General features: G+C 51.9%; 1 protein-coding gene across 1 annotated transcript; it reads right to left on the reverse strand.

Annotated features, from left to right (window-relative positions):
* Nucleotides 1–677: 677 nt before the first annotated feature.
* Nucleotides 678–14,038, reverse strand: MFSD13A (major facilitator superfamily domain containing 13A). The gene is made up of 9 exons (XM_051616793.1): nucleotides 14,016–14,038; nucleotides 8,227–8,495; nucleotides 7,674–7,753; nucleotides 6,441–6,890; nucleotides 5,376–5,493; nucleotides 4,375–4,471; nucleotides 3,491–3,662; nucleotides 2,707–2,900; nucleotides 678–2,500 (listed from the first exon to the last, which is right to left on the reverse strand). Exons 2-9 carry the CDS (start codon nucleotides 8,389–8,391, stop codon nucleotides 2,247–2,249), a joined length of 1,530 nt encoding a protein of 509 aa, XP_051472753.1. The 5' UTR covers nucleotides 8,392–8,495; nucleotides 14,016–14,038; the 3' UTR covers nucleotides 678–2,246.
* Between the last annotated feature and the right edge of the window lie 675 nt (nucleotides 14,039–14,713).

A 14,713-nucleotide genomic window follows, 5' to 3' on the forward strand; every position in this document is an offset into this window, starting at 1 on the left:
TCATCTTCCCACACTAGCATTTTTAAGGAGTGTTATTCTCTTACCTGCACAGAATTGTTGCTGGCCAGTCTGTGCAAGGAGAAGCCATCTCTGGCCCAGGAATACATTCCTGATCTGGCTTTTGAGCTGAATGAGGAGCAGCTGTGGGCTGTCCTGGTGGTGTTCAACGCTGCTCTTCTCAGCAACCACCACACATTGTTTCTCAGTGGAGACAGGTCAAGGGCAGCTGAGGCACAGAAGCTGTGAGGGCTTGTGAGGGCAGCCCTGGCTGAACAAGGCTGATGGAAGTGATGCCATTGTCATTGTGAAGAGCTGGTGCCAGCCCAGGTGATTGCTGAGAACATGACAAGCTTTGCTTCCAGGGCAGGACAGTGGACATGGGGAGGTGGCACAGTACCCAGGCCAGCAACTGTCCCCAACCTTGTCCCTAGCAGCAGCTGGTGAAGGAAGAGGACAGCCCAGTCCCTAGGGCCCTCCAGAGCAGCAGGGTAAAGTGACTGGCCTCCTCCCCAAAAGGCAGCTGATCTCTCAGCCTACTCCAGAAACAGGGGCTAGCCCCAGCACATGGCTGTGCCAGAGAAGGGTCCCCTTTTCTCCCACACAACCACAGCTGTGCCCCTGCAGCACCACATGAACCAGCCAGGTTAGAGCCACCTACCAAAAAAATCACTGAGCACTACAGAAAAGACCATCTTTAATTTATGAAATGAATAATTATTCTCAAACTTTGTTAGAAGTTGCACAAATAACTCATGATTGAATTATCAAGAGCTACAGAAGCCTTGTGGCAGGAATGTCTTGGTCCAAGACAGAAGGCAGTCGTGTCCTGAGGCAAAAGGGCAGGTTAGTGGGCTGAGACCCCAGAGGGAACCTGGCACTAAAAGAATGGCATGTCCCTAAGCACCCAGCAGCCACCAAATGCTGCCTGCACACCCCCTCTTCCTGCAGGGCCACATAGGACAGAGCTCCGCTTTGGCACATCTCTTCTACCTGTCCCCAAACACGTTGCAGGGATTGAGGAGACTCTGCCTCACCTCAGGGATCCATTTGGGGACCACTTGGCTCATTTGCTCCCAGCCAGAACCAGCGAGACCAAAACACCTACTCTACTCCTTCAGTCAGTGGCTTGGCAGCCAGATGAGATGATCAAACTCTGGGGCACCATTTCAAGCAGAAATGTCTCTCCCCACAAAGGTAAAATATCAACCCTGTGACTGCCCAGCATTGTGTTAGACAGGCTTCAAAGAGGAATTGAAGGCACAAAAGCAAGACCTGGTGTCTCCTCCAGGCTGTGCTCTCCCACTGCAAGAGGGGAAGGCACCAGGCTGCCTCACTGGGGCACCAGGAACAGCGCTGGGCAGGGAGGCACTTCCATCTGCAGGGTTAGGGGTTGGTTCCCTGACCTTGGCCCAACAGCCCCAGCTGGCATGGGAGGGGACTCAGGACACACTGGTGTGACAGTGGTGACTGAGAGGGGCTGTGGAGGGGAGAGAAGTGTTAAACACAGGCAGCAGGATGCCAGATGAGATGTCCTAGTTCAAGGCTCTGAGCCCAGTTCAAGCCCAGCGTCTTTTCCAACTCGGCAACAGCTCTCTCTGCAAGGCCATGGAGGAGAGCACCTCACTTTATAACAAACACAGCTGGCAGACCCTGGCTGTGCAGGATATTTTTCTGGGAACAAGAAATGCCTAAGAACATATTTGGTCCAAGACCCACAGCGTATGCATGTGAGAGGGGTTGTACCAGCTACTGGGAAAGGTATTATGGATCTGCCTATCCTTGCTCCTGCTGTCCTGTAATCACTTCCTTGGTTACTGTTCGTCAGGAGCTACCTGTTCCACTCCCCAAAGCTGCAGGGCTCTAGCAAGGAAAAACTCTGTGTGGGCCCCTCCTGCTCAGCCAGAGAGGCTGTGGCTCCCCAGGGCCATGCCCAGGGTAGAGGACTGCACTGGGGACTTGGCTGTCTCCAGCACCTCTCTGCTGGGATGAGCAGCCCTCTGCTGCCTTGGACAGGCTAGGATAAAAGGTTCATGCTCCTGTGGCCAAGTGATCTATCCCAGGCCCCCTCACATGATGAATTTCTCTGCCTCCCTTAGCAACCACTTCCTGGAGTGAGTAAACATTGGCTTTACAGCATTTCACAGTTGAACTGTAAACGTTGGGGTTTCTCAGCCCACAATCCCTGCACCTTGCCTGCTGTCCTGCACCAGCCTGGAACCAGCAGCACCCTGCTGGCTCAGGCACCCCTAGATTGTTTTGATCTCCGGTGCTCGGCCTTGCGTCAGGCTTTGGCGCTGAGCCTTCACCATCTGCAGACGCTTCCCGTGCAAGCTGAACTGTGACCAGCTGAGGAGCTGCAGCAGTGCACACGTGATGGGTACGAAGACAAGGAGGTAAAAGCAGCCCTGGCGTAGAGTTGGCTCCAAGGCTGCAGCAGACTCCAGCTTTGGCTGGGCACTCACCACGTTGCTCAATGGGTTGCGCTGGAAGATGTCGTAGCCTGGAGTCAGAGAAGAGCTGGTGAGACTGGGGACAGTGGGGATGAACCCTTGTCCACTCTCTCTGAGCGACTGGCCTTGGAGATGCAGACACCAGGCACACCTTAGCAACTGGAAGAGCTCTCTGCACACACGCAGGGCACAGGACATGGTGGAGGACACTGAAGTCACAGGTCTGCCCCCTCCTACCCCACTGCAACATCCTTACCTGTGTATGCACAGAGCAGCCAGGTGCCGATCAGAGGGGCGAAGGTCTGGCCCGGCTTGGTGACCAGAGCCACCATCCCAAAGAGCAGCGCTGAGGCCGCCTGCTTCCGACGGTTCAGGACTAGATCCTCATCCACCAAGTCAGTGACCACCAAGTTAAGCAACTTACAGGTCCCTTCGGTGAACACCCGGTTGCTGCAGAACAAGCAAAGCACCAAACAGGGGCATAAAAAAAAAAATCATATCAGTAGGTGAGAGGCCAGAGAAAATGGTGAGAACGATGAGAAAGGTTTCCGAACACTTTTAAATTTCCAGAAGCCCTGGCTATGAGAGGGAAACACTGTTGGCAATAAGCTTTGTGTACCCTACTATGATGCCTTGGATCAGTCCTGACCTACCACACAGACAAGCCTGGGACAGGATATGCTGGACCAGTGGCTAACAAGCAGCTGCAGCACATACTGAGGGCTGTGGCCACTGGCAAGCTGCAGAGGAGGTGGTGAGCTCAGCTCAGCAGCTAGGAGCGGCTGCTGCAGGCTGCCACCAGCCCTGCCAGGTCTCTGTCCTCCTGAACATCACTGCCTCCCTTGCTCTGCTGCAGGCACAGCCAGTGGATTCTGCAGTGACTCATCCCTGGCTCAGGTGCAGTCAGAGCTGGGACACACGTGGCTTCTGTGTGATCCTGGCTACTGCTCCCTGCCTTCCACACCTCTCCATAAAACAGAAATTAATAATTTCCCTTCCCAGGTGGCAGAGGGCAGGGGAGGTGAGTGCCGAGTGCCTACCTGGCGATGAAGATGCAGAGCAGATACACCTGATCAGGACCTGCCAGGAGCATGACAACGCTGAGAGCCAGCTTCAGAAAGAACAGTCCTCGAACCACAGCGTAAACCCCGCAGCGGCGGCAGAGGGAGAGGAAGTAGAGGTTGTTGAGATGGGGGGCAATGTAAGAAACACCTGGGCAGAGACAGAAGCACAAATAGCTTGAGAGAGTTTCAGTATCCACAATGGCCCCAGGACCAATACCGAGAGAGGGCAGACAATAGGCAGCAGGGCTGTCGGCCAGGAACCACCCAACAGCCCACACCCACATACAGAAGGCTGTGGCAGATTTACTCAGTGGCTTCGTGGCACAGCACACACTCTTCCTACAGGGGGAGGCCTTCTTTCACCAACGTTAGAGGCAGGGCAGGGAAATAGAAAAGACTTGACCAGTGTCATGCAAGGGACTCGGGTCTGGAGCAGAAATGAGAGGGACTGGACTGCATGACCAGACCTAGCCCACATAGAATCCTCACAGGGTAACTCTGGGACCAGTGCCCACAGATCTCTGGCAGCCTGGAAAATGATCCATATGCCACAGAGAGAAAGTGATTAAATTCAGAGCTGCATTCTGGGGACACTATCTGCAGCCACTAATGCTCAGAGCAATACCTCCATGACATCACATGGGCGTTGTCACCACTAGAAAAGGCTCCAAGTTACTCCTGTGCCCGGGAAAGACGCCGCTGAGGTTCCAGGGAAGCATGTGAGGTGTGTGCATGTGTGAATCTTAAAGCCCAGAGACCTGAGTGTGAGCACACCTCTCACTGATGGAGTTTGGGAAGTGAATCCAAGCTCAGGCCAGGTCCCAACCTGGCTGCTTCCTCCAGTCTGACCTGAGACTCACCAAGCAGGAAGGATCCAGTAGAGACAGAGATCTGGTCTGACAGCAGGTGCTCCAGGAACAGAGGGAAGAAGTTGCTGTTAAAGTGGCAGTGAAAAACCTGTGAAGGCAGCATGCAGATGAGCTGGTCAGCAGGAACAGCAGTAAGAGAGCACAGAAAATGCTAACAGCCATCTAGGCTCTGTTATCCTAGAAGCCCTGTGCCAAGAGGCCATGCAGGATGGGCCTGGAGTACTTCAGCAAAGCAAGAGCTCAGCTGTGAAGCTGACAACACTACAGGCTCACACTGCAAAGCTGCAACACCACCAGCCATGCCCACTGCATGCCTGGGGTCAGTACTGCTTCCCAGCTGCCAAGGTACTTGCAGGGCACCTGCCCAGCAAGCAGCACTGCTGGGGCAGGCAGGGGAAGGAGGTGACAGCAGTGACCACAGGGGTGTGAGGGAGGCAGGGGCATGGCAGGAGGGAGGAGACAGCTGTCAGGAGGACAAGGCAGCAGCAAGGCTTGAGCACAAAGATGCAGAGCAGCATCAGAAGCCTGCCTGAGGGGACCTGAAGGATCCCCAAGGAATTGGGAGCTGTGACTACAGCAGATGAAGATGAGGAAAGCTGGCAGCGGTGTGAGCCTCAGGAAAGCAGTAGAAGAAGGAGATTGTGCTGACAACCATGCCAGAAATCCACACTCCTGAACTCATCCCCACCATGAGCCAGGCCTTCTGCTTCTGCAGCCCAGATGGGACTGCACAGCGTAACCAGCCCCTGTAACCCAGGCTGTGCTGCAGAGAAAGGAAGAAGCACCCTGCAGCTTCCTCAGGAAGTATCCTCAGGTCACAAGCAGGGAGAGTGGCTACCAGCTGCTGAATCAGCCAGTGTGTACAAGAGCAAGTGGGTGCTAGAAACACCTCTGCCCTTCCTGGGGAACTCATGTACTGCTGAACCACCATGTCAAACAGCCAGAGCCAGCACTCGTCCTCTGAATCACAACATGTTGCTGCTGCTGCCTACCTGGACCAGGTTCATGCAGACAAACCAGAGGAAGTTGCGGTGCCGGAAGAGCTGCTGGAGGTACTCTGCCAGGGTGATGATCTTCTCCTGGGGGATGGAGAGTTTCTCAATGTACAGCCTAAAGGGAGAGGATTTAAAAAAACAAAACAAAACACCAACCGTTAACCAGTCACACCAATTGGGCAGGGGAGAGCACCCAGCTCTGTCTGTGTGGGTGCTGTCTCTCAGAGCTGTTTCTACTCAGCTCTGATCCCAATCTTCCCTTGCTCTGGATCAAATAAAAACAATGGAGCCTACAACAGCGTTTGCTTATTGCTAGCAAGAACCACAGACAATGCATCTTCCAAAGAACATGTGGCTTCCAAGACTAAAATTAATATTTCTGTCCATAAAAGCATTCTCCTCTTATTATCCATTCCACTACACATAAGCTCCTCTTCCAGATCCCTGTGGTTAGCTCACCTGGCAGATCTCATCAGGATTTGCTGTGTTAGTACAGCACAATACTGGCAGCTCATAACCACAGACAACAAATGAGGCAGCCCAAGGAAAAGCAAGGGAGCTGAACAGGGAAAACCAGCTGTGTCATGGCCTACCAGCAGCCCAGCCACTATCAGGCAGCTAAAGTGACCAAGAGGGTAAGAGACAATTGCTTGTCCAACTCCACAGGAAACGGGCAACAAGGTGGTCTCATGCTCAAGCAGGAATGCTTGCATGATAAGCTGCTTCTGAGATTTTGCCACTCACAGGCCTCACTGGGTGCTCTACATATTAACTCATTTCACATTCCAAACACTGGGTGGGCCATACAGCAGGTCAGGGCTCTGCCTCCAGCTTGGGCCAGGGGTATCACGAGATACTTTTGTCCTATTTTCAGAGGGCCTTAGAAGCCAGTGTGATAGAGATGATTCTGGAAACTGTATCAACAGACAAGAATCAAAGATGATTATCAAAAATTTGCCTCATCCTGGACAATCCCACACATTTAGTTTGTTGCAGTGCATAACAGGACCCTCCAGGTCTATGCCAGGCCTTTGTCCCTGCTGCAGAAGGGGTGACACTTACTCTTTCAGGGTTGATTCCTGGTCCCATTTTGCTTTCCCATCAGCTTCAAACCGCTGGCGGAGCAGCTGTGTGGACAAGGTGAAACCGACGATGGAGCAGAGGGCCAGCACGACACAAAATATGCGAAAGGAAAAGAAGTCCTCTTTGTTCCACACTGCATAGGACATGAAGACAGAGAGGGAGCCTATGGCACTGAAGAGGGAGCAGTAGAAGTTGAGGCTAGTCCTGTCTTTTGCTGAAACAGCCAAGTCTGCAAGCAAGGCGTTGTGATGGAGGTCGACCATGGTGAGAAAGCTGTCGTACATGCAAAGGCAAAGAAGGAACTGCAAGCCAGGATGAGCCCAGGCAACCCAGAAAGCCAGGAAGGAGATGGCAAAGAGGGGGCCATTGTGGCTTAGCGCTCTGAGCCTCTTCAGAATGACTTCTGGGGAGGAAATCTCTGTTCCTGGCCTGCAAGAAAAAAGAAAACCAAACTTTAGACACCTGGACAAAACCCTGCATGATGATGTATTCTCCCTCTCCAAGGAAGCTGTGTAAGCAGCCTAGACACAAAACCAGCTTTTGCTCACGCAACAAGCACCTGCACCCGATACCTTCTCAGCTAATATGTGAATACACTGAAAATACAGAATTTAAGGCCAAAAGGCACAGAGACTTCTCTCCAGAGCAAGTCTCTCCCAGATAGTGCTGCTCTGTCTGTGCTTTGCACAATGTAAATTATTTCAATGAGCACTTAAAAGTTTTTACTAGTTGCAAGAAGCCACACCACGATTTCCATTAAAAGCTTAATACATGAGAAATGCTAATGGTCAACCATGAGTCATGATCCAGGGAGTTTGGGAACAACTGGTCTGAGGCATAGCAGGTGGAAATGATCAGCCGTTCCCTTCTTGTGTCTCCCAAACCATGTACAGACACTCTCCAACTTCCTACTAAGATGCTTGCTGAAATAATAGACGCTTGAGATTTTAGATGCCCACATTTTAGGTTCTGTACCACTCATGTGACTGTCAAGGATTAGGATCACATGTACCTGATGGGTGTATGATTTCCTCTATATAGCCAGGTACTGAAATAACACGCAGAGAGCACTATCAAAGATGTCAGGAAAATGAGGTATTGAAGGGTTCCACGCCCCAGAAACACAGTAATTTTAAAGCTCCCAGTTTCACATTATGTCCCTGAGAAACTAAACAACTTTCCAGCCTCTGCTGGCAGTGGAACTTAACTTACTGCTGTGTGCTAAGGAACACCCGGTCGCTCAGCCAGCCAAACAGAGGGTCATTGAGACTGTTCCAGATCAGAAACACTGTCTATGGAAGAAAACAGGACATTGAAACAAACCACAGGACAAATCCCACAAAGACTCAGTTCTGTTACCGAAGCAAGCAGTGCTGAGTCAGCATAGTGAACAACCAGCAGGAATTTCCCCAGTGCACCTTCACCTTCCCTGCCCCATCACCACTGTACAACTCCCCTGTTTGGGCCAACTGCCAGATTAACACAGTGAGGCCAGTGGTTCTTCCTACTTGTGAAACACCCTCACGTCCCCAGAAGAGATGCAGCCTAAAGAACAGTCTCTGGGTTTTCTATCCCAGCTTGTTCTCTGTTTATGTAAGTGGGGAGAAATGAAAAGCCCAAGCTTGCACTTGGAAGACTCCCTTGCTGCCTCTCCAAAAGGGGGGCATTACTAGCACAACTAACACTCTTCATACTTCACTTTCCAAGGAGCAGTCTTGGTTTTAGAATTCCTTAAAGAAGGCAGAAGTGTATGGAAAACACTAACCTCTCCTATCCAAAAGGACAGTTTATCAATCTTGTAAACAGAGACAAAAGTGTCCACGTAGTACAGGAGGAATACGTTGTGCAAAATGGAAACAAACAGTGACAGGGACCCATAGATCACTGCAGTGGGCAAGTGGAAAAGCCAAGCCAACAGTCGCAGCCCCATGTTGGTGCAGTCAGCATTCAGCTCCCTCGATCACCTCCATTTCAGATGGGATGTCTTCTCCCAACACCTGCTACATCTTTGTTGGGGCCAATCCATTGTTGCTCCTGCAGGAGACAAAAACATAATAAAACAAAATCAGATTCAATTTCTTCAATTAACTAAAAGTCAAATCAAATTGGTAGATCTTTGCCAGCAGAGATCAGAATTCATATTGCTTTGAGGAGCTGTTCAAAAGTGGATTGGAGGGGATTTAAGAGACTAAAAGCTGTCTGCTGCACTAAAGCTGTTTCATTAAGCTGAGGCCAGGCTGTGTACAACTGTTTCCTCGTGAGCAGGCTGCCCTGTCCTTTACCCTGTAATGTTCTTTGCTATCCAGCAAGTAGCCTATTAGCCCTTCCCAGCTCTTCCAAGCCAAGGTCACAGGAAGAATCAAGCTAGGTAGCTGCAAACAAGACAGCAGCCTTCAGAAAACACACCTATTTGTCGACATTTTTAGGTACTGGTGTAAATTTTTAGCCCCATAAAAATGACAACAGCTGTGATGTAATCTCACATGTGCACACTGCTTTCTCCCAGCAGTCACAGCCCACTGCACCTGGGCTGGCTCAGACAGGAGTTATTTATGGCAAGCAGTGTTACTGCTTTGTGGCACGAAGAGACATGATCAGAACACGCTGGCATGTAGCAGACACGCTGCCATCATGAGATAAAGGAAACCGGGAGTCACTTAACAGCTGTCCAGCTTGTCTTGGAGAGGCCTAAATTTTAGGATCAGTGTCTGAAATAAAGATGCTTCAGCTGGACAGCAGTATATATGGAAATAAATCTAGTGGAAACAGCAGCCTTATACCAGAACAAGTTGCTGTATGTTCACAAGTGGCTGAGGTGTGAGGGGAGAACTTCTCACACTAGTATGACAGGTGGTGGGACCATCGTCCTCCCACAAGGTACTCTCATGCTCTTCAGACTGAGCCCTCTTTCACACTCAAGTTGTTACAGACCAAAGGCAAAATGCAAGGCATCTGTTCAATGGCACTCATGTATCTGATAAGGTGTTAAGTGTTCTTAAGTGTTAAATCAGTTTTTCCAGCTTGTGCCATCCTAAGTAGCCTTGTTCACAGCTTTGGCATGAGGAGTGGCAACAGGGTCACTACCTTACTGCTGTCACAAGCAAGATAAAGTCACTGTAAGTCACTCCTGTTTCAGCCCTCCAGGGTCTGTACTCACCTAACTCAGACACATCGTGGGGACAAGTTCACAAGGTAGAATAAGAATGAGCACATCAGAAGCAGGAAACTACACACTAAACCAGCCTTCTCAGACTTGCAACATCAGCTGCAGCAAGTCCAAACAGAAGATCAAGGGGAAGAATAAATGGCTGCATATGAAACCTGATGAAACTCCATTCCCACTCAGCATTTCCCAGCAGCCACGAGTCTGACCACTTCTAGACAAGATTAGAAAAGCAAAAATAACTGTCTGCTCTGCTTAGCCCAAGGAATTCCTCATAACTAGCTCAGGAGTAGCAGGAAGAACATATGTTCCAATCAATTACATCACTAGATTGAAACTGCACAGCGACTCCATTCCCAGCCAAAGTGCCAGACCTCAACTGGATCCAACTGCAGAGCCCTCATGGAGCCAAGCCACCATTCCACATCCCTGCCACACCAAAACCCATGGCCAGATAAAAAGAAGACACTGCTTGGAGGAGAATTCAGCCAGACAATGAACTTTTATAGGTGTAATTAAAGACAGACAAGCCTCAAGGGGAAATTACATTTTCTATGGTTGTGACTTGAAAAGGAACCAAGAATTTTTGATGTGTAAAGATAAAGGCTAAGAAGAAGGGGAAGCTAAGCCAACTGACCCCCCTGAAGAGTCCTCTGTCTCTCATCATGAGCCTTCTTTGGAGGACTGGACAACGGCAGATGAAGCCACCAGAGTGCTGGGCACCCTCATGAATGGGATGGAGAACAAGTGGACAGAATCACTTTGCACCATATGAAACCTCAGTGTATCCAGACCTTGACCACTGCATGCACATCTAAAGGGCACAGACGGGAATCCCGTCTAGCATCCCTAATCCAAGGGCTTTGCATGCTGGACAAGTGGAAAGGCCACAGAGAGTAGCCAGGCTCACGTGCTCTCCCCCTAAACAGCATCACCTGCTGCTGCTGTGGGGCTGAATGCTGGGTGAGACAGACCAGTGCTCTGACCCGTCTTAACCTTGACTTGACTTTGCTACACAAAGCCTGTCTGAAAGCAAAGCCCGCTCTAGGCTCAGTTATTTATACACTTTACATGTGTTCCCATCCAAATGATGCTTTACCAAGCACATGCTGCACAAACCACAGCTGCTGAAGCTTCCCGAGACACCTCATTTTGTCATTTATATGCTATGATGCTGTTTAAAGAAGGTAAAGCTCCACTTCCCTCTCCTTCTCCCTTCCAGCTCCCTCACAGATGTGCAGCTCCTCCAGCCAGATGACATTTGTAAGTGATTTCACTTTGATGGGATAGTTGTTGGGTCATTATATGTACATATTTTTTTCCCTCCCTATCTGCAGATGTGCAGATGAAAAGAAACAAATCATAGTTGTCCTTAAAAAGTAGATTCTGCTTCTACATCCAAAGCACGGTGTTATTTCAGCCTGCCACACTGGTATTTTCATAACCTTTTCCTTGGGCTGGAGAATTACTCATGGACTATGTCAGAACTTTTCAACATTAGGCTTTTGGTAGCACTGGGAAAAGGCGCTGAAGGAGGGAATAGCTATCATTCCTTCCTGCTGAACTTCCAATGCGCAGTCATAAAGCAGCAAGCTCATAAATCAGAAAGCAACTAGCCTGTATTTCGGAAACTTCCACCTCCACATCTGACATCTGGCATTGCTCCTGCCAGTGACGTTTGCAGATCTTATCTCTTTAAGAAGGATGTTTGAATACTGGCTACCAGGAAAACACTGCTTTTGTTCAGGAGTGCTGGCGTACAGGGCTGGAAACGCACCACAGCTCGGGGCTCGCACATCTGCTCCAACTTCCTATCCAGCTCACAGCTGGATCCACGAGTCATTGCGTCCCATGGCGATTCCGTAACCCTTCAGCCTTCCAACAGGACTGAGCTCCAGCCTTCCACAGCTGAAGCCAGTTGTGCCGAGTTGGCAGCAGAGCTATATATGTGAATCTTGGCCCAAGGCAGTCTTTTAAGCAGGGCCAGATGATTCATATACACTGAAGCTGTCACTCAGGGACCCAAAATAGTCATCTGCAGACATGACCACAGTAACAGGATGACTCTCATATTCATTCTCCACTATGTGGGTAATGCAAGCTGAAATATCCCAAAGAATACTTCAGGAAGGGTCTGTGCTTGCTCCAGCTGTCACTGCGCTGTCTGCTGCATATTCTGGATTTTGGATGCCTTACTAGCTAAAGCAGAGGGCCAGACAAATGTACCAGCCTGGTGTCTCTGCATCCACTACACAATAAATACACCAGCTGGATAAGCCGCCCAAAAGGGAACTCTATTTCTAGACACTCATCACTTCCAGACAGGACTGGGCTGCTGGTGGTCCAGCCCCATCCACAGGGAAGCCAGGCTGAAGCTGCACCTGTGAAAGAACTCCTGCCCTGTGACCTGTCCCCATGTAGTGCCTGGTGCTGACCATGTCAGCTCCTCCCCGGCATGTCACTCCCAGTGACATTCTCAGCTAGAGGCAACAGTTGTGGATGTCTTCATCTGGTCAGTCTTACCCACTGGTGTCAAGCCTGTTTTCTAAGCACAGACCAGGCTCTGTACACTCCTTTCCACACCGCACATGGTACATCAGGAGTCTCCAAAGCACACATGCCATGGTGGGTCCTCACACCACAGAGCTACTTAGATTCTCACAGACTCAGTATAATAATAAGAAAAATCCAACCACAGAGCTATTTCAGTAACTTAACTATACTGAAAGAGCCCCCACTTAAAGTCTCAAAATTCCTACTCCTATCCCAGGAAAGCTACTATGTAGATACACACTCTATAAAACTTAGGCTCCTCACCAAACTTTGATCCCGTGCACCGTCCTAGAGACAGATATATCTCCAAGACTCTCAATTTCTCCACTATACTAGTGCTGAAATCTTAACACCAAGTTTCCTCACATAATCCACTTGTTAACAGAGAGACCCAGGAGAACACCAGTCCCACAGGAAAACAATGAAGCCTTTGAAAACCTGATACCACCTGGGTCAGGCAAGGAAATGTGTCACTTCAAAGAGGCTATGAGGGTGTTTCCCAGGACTGTTTACCAATTCAACAACTACAGATGCCTCAGTATCACAAAGGGTTTGGTAACACCCTTTTTTATTACAAGCAATCATGTGCTCCCATCAGGTGCTGCCACCACTCCTGCAAAGTCCATACACGCAAACAGAACGGCCACACAAATGACAATTAGCATCCTGAGCCAGCTGGTAGTTTCTGTGGAGCTGTGTTCCAGCAGAGCAATCTTGTTAAATCAGATCTCATTCCTTAATGAGATTATGAAGTTTGTTATCAGAGGTAACTGGGCAGATCTCATAGTCTTGGAACTTGGTAAGGCATTTAACTTAACAGCATGTGGCATCCTTTTTCTAAACAATTCCTTGTTTTACAGTGCAAGGGAAGCGTGTATTAGAACTGGCTCCACACGATGTTACTGTCAATATAAGCTCTAATCCTACAGTGGACTTAACAGCACTGGTACAGGAACCAGGTAACTCTGGCCACGAATCACAAATTTGGAAGTAAACCTGAAAACCTTTTTGAAAACAAAACCCAAGGGCAGAATCACAGAATCTCAAAGAGGGGATCACCGCACAATTATAGCCCGTTTTTCCTTAATGCTTGACAGGAAGCACCAGATGAGAAGTGCCTTCCACCGCTCTACCCAGCTGCAGCACCCGGGAGTTTCTGCTACACATCTCCATCTTCTCACCAGGGAGGCTTTTCACCTGGGCAAACCTTTCAGAACTGCGGTGCCCCCACACCGTCCCAGAGCCCCAACTCCAGCCACAAGGGCCACCGGCCACTACCCGAGGGGCTGAGGGCATCCCAGGGGCTCAGGCCACCGGACAGCTCGGGGGGGCTTAGGCCCGAGAAACGCAGCGCTCGGTCACCAAACCAACCCACCGACCCCCCCCAGCCGCAGGGAGGGAGCGCGGGGCGATGCTGCTGCTGCTGCTGCTGCTGCTGCTGCTGCTGCCGCCGCTGCCGCTGCGGGAGGCCCGAAGCAGAGGCGCGGTGTTGCGGCCACCAGCGGGGGTGACCCCCTCAGCAGCCCACCCGCAGCCTCCCCCGCGCCGAGGGGGGGGCCCAGCAGCCCCGGCTGAGCAAAGCGGAGCGTCGGAGCGCCCCGAGCAGCCGGGGGAGGCACAGCCCCTGGCTCCAGCCGTGCGGGGGCTGGGAAGGGACCCCCACCCCGCGCAGTCGGCACCGCCGCGGAGGGGGTCGCGGGGGGGGGGGGGGGGGGGGGGGGGGGGCAGGCCCATCCCGTCCGGGCGGTGTGCAGACAAGCCCAGCCCGGCATTGCGGTGGGGGAGGCACCGCACCGCACCGCGCCGCCCCCCCCCCGCGCCCCCCCAGCGCCTCCTACCTGCGCCCGCGCCCCGCGCTGCCCCCGCCGCGCGCGCCCGCCCGCCCGCACATGCGCGCGCCCCTCGCCCCGCCCCGCCCCGCCCGCCGCCATCTTGCGTCCTGGCAAGTGAAGCCGCTCCCGCCGGCCGCCATCTCGTGTGAGGTCACCTGGGCCGCCTCGTTTGCATTCGCCCCGCCCCTCAGCCGCCGGGAGCGCTCCCCGCGGCCGTTCTAGCCGGAGCCGGGCCGCTCCTCTATGGTGCGTCCGGCGTGCCGGGCACTCGTTGCCATGGAAACACTGGCGGACCCGGCGGCTCCCGGGCCCTGCCGCCGGTGGGCACAGGCCTCGCCCCGGGTGCCCTGTGCCGGGCAGGCTGCCCGGGGGCCGTTCCCCTCTCCCCAGCACCGTGGGGCCAGAGGAGCAGCGGGGCCGGGAAGCACAGGATGCCTCCGGGCGAAGGCAGCGGGCCTCCTGATGCCGCTTCGCCTCGAACACCTCGAACTGCTCCACGGGAGCCTCGGAAGAGCCTTGTGCAAAATGGCCGAGTGCGAACAAATCAATGAACGTAGCTGCTCAGAGCCAGGTGGCCTGCCCTGCCATCCGTCAAACACCCGACGTGCCTCGGGTCTCAGCCATCAGCGGCTTCCACTTCTCCCCTGAGATCCGTTTACATCACATGCCACGTATTTCAGAAAATAGAGATTGTCATCTGTGCT

The sequence above is a fragment of the Apus apus genome, chromosome 4 (assembly GCF_020740795.1).
Source record: "Apus apus isolate bApuApu2 chromosome 4, bApuApu2.pri.cur, whole genome shotgun sequence".
Lineage (NCBI taxonomy): Eukaryota > Metazoa > Chordata > Aves > Apodiformes > Apodidae > Apus > Apus apus.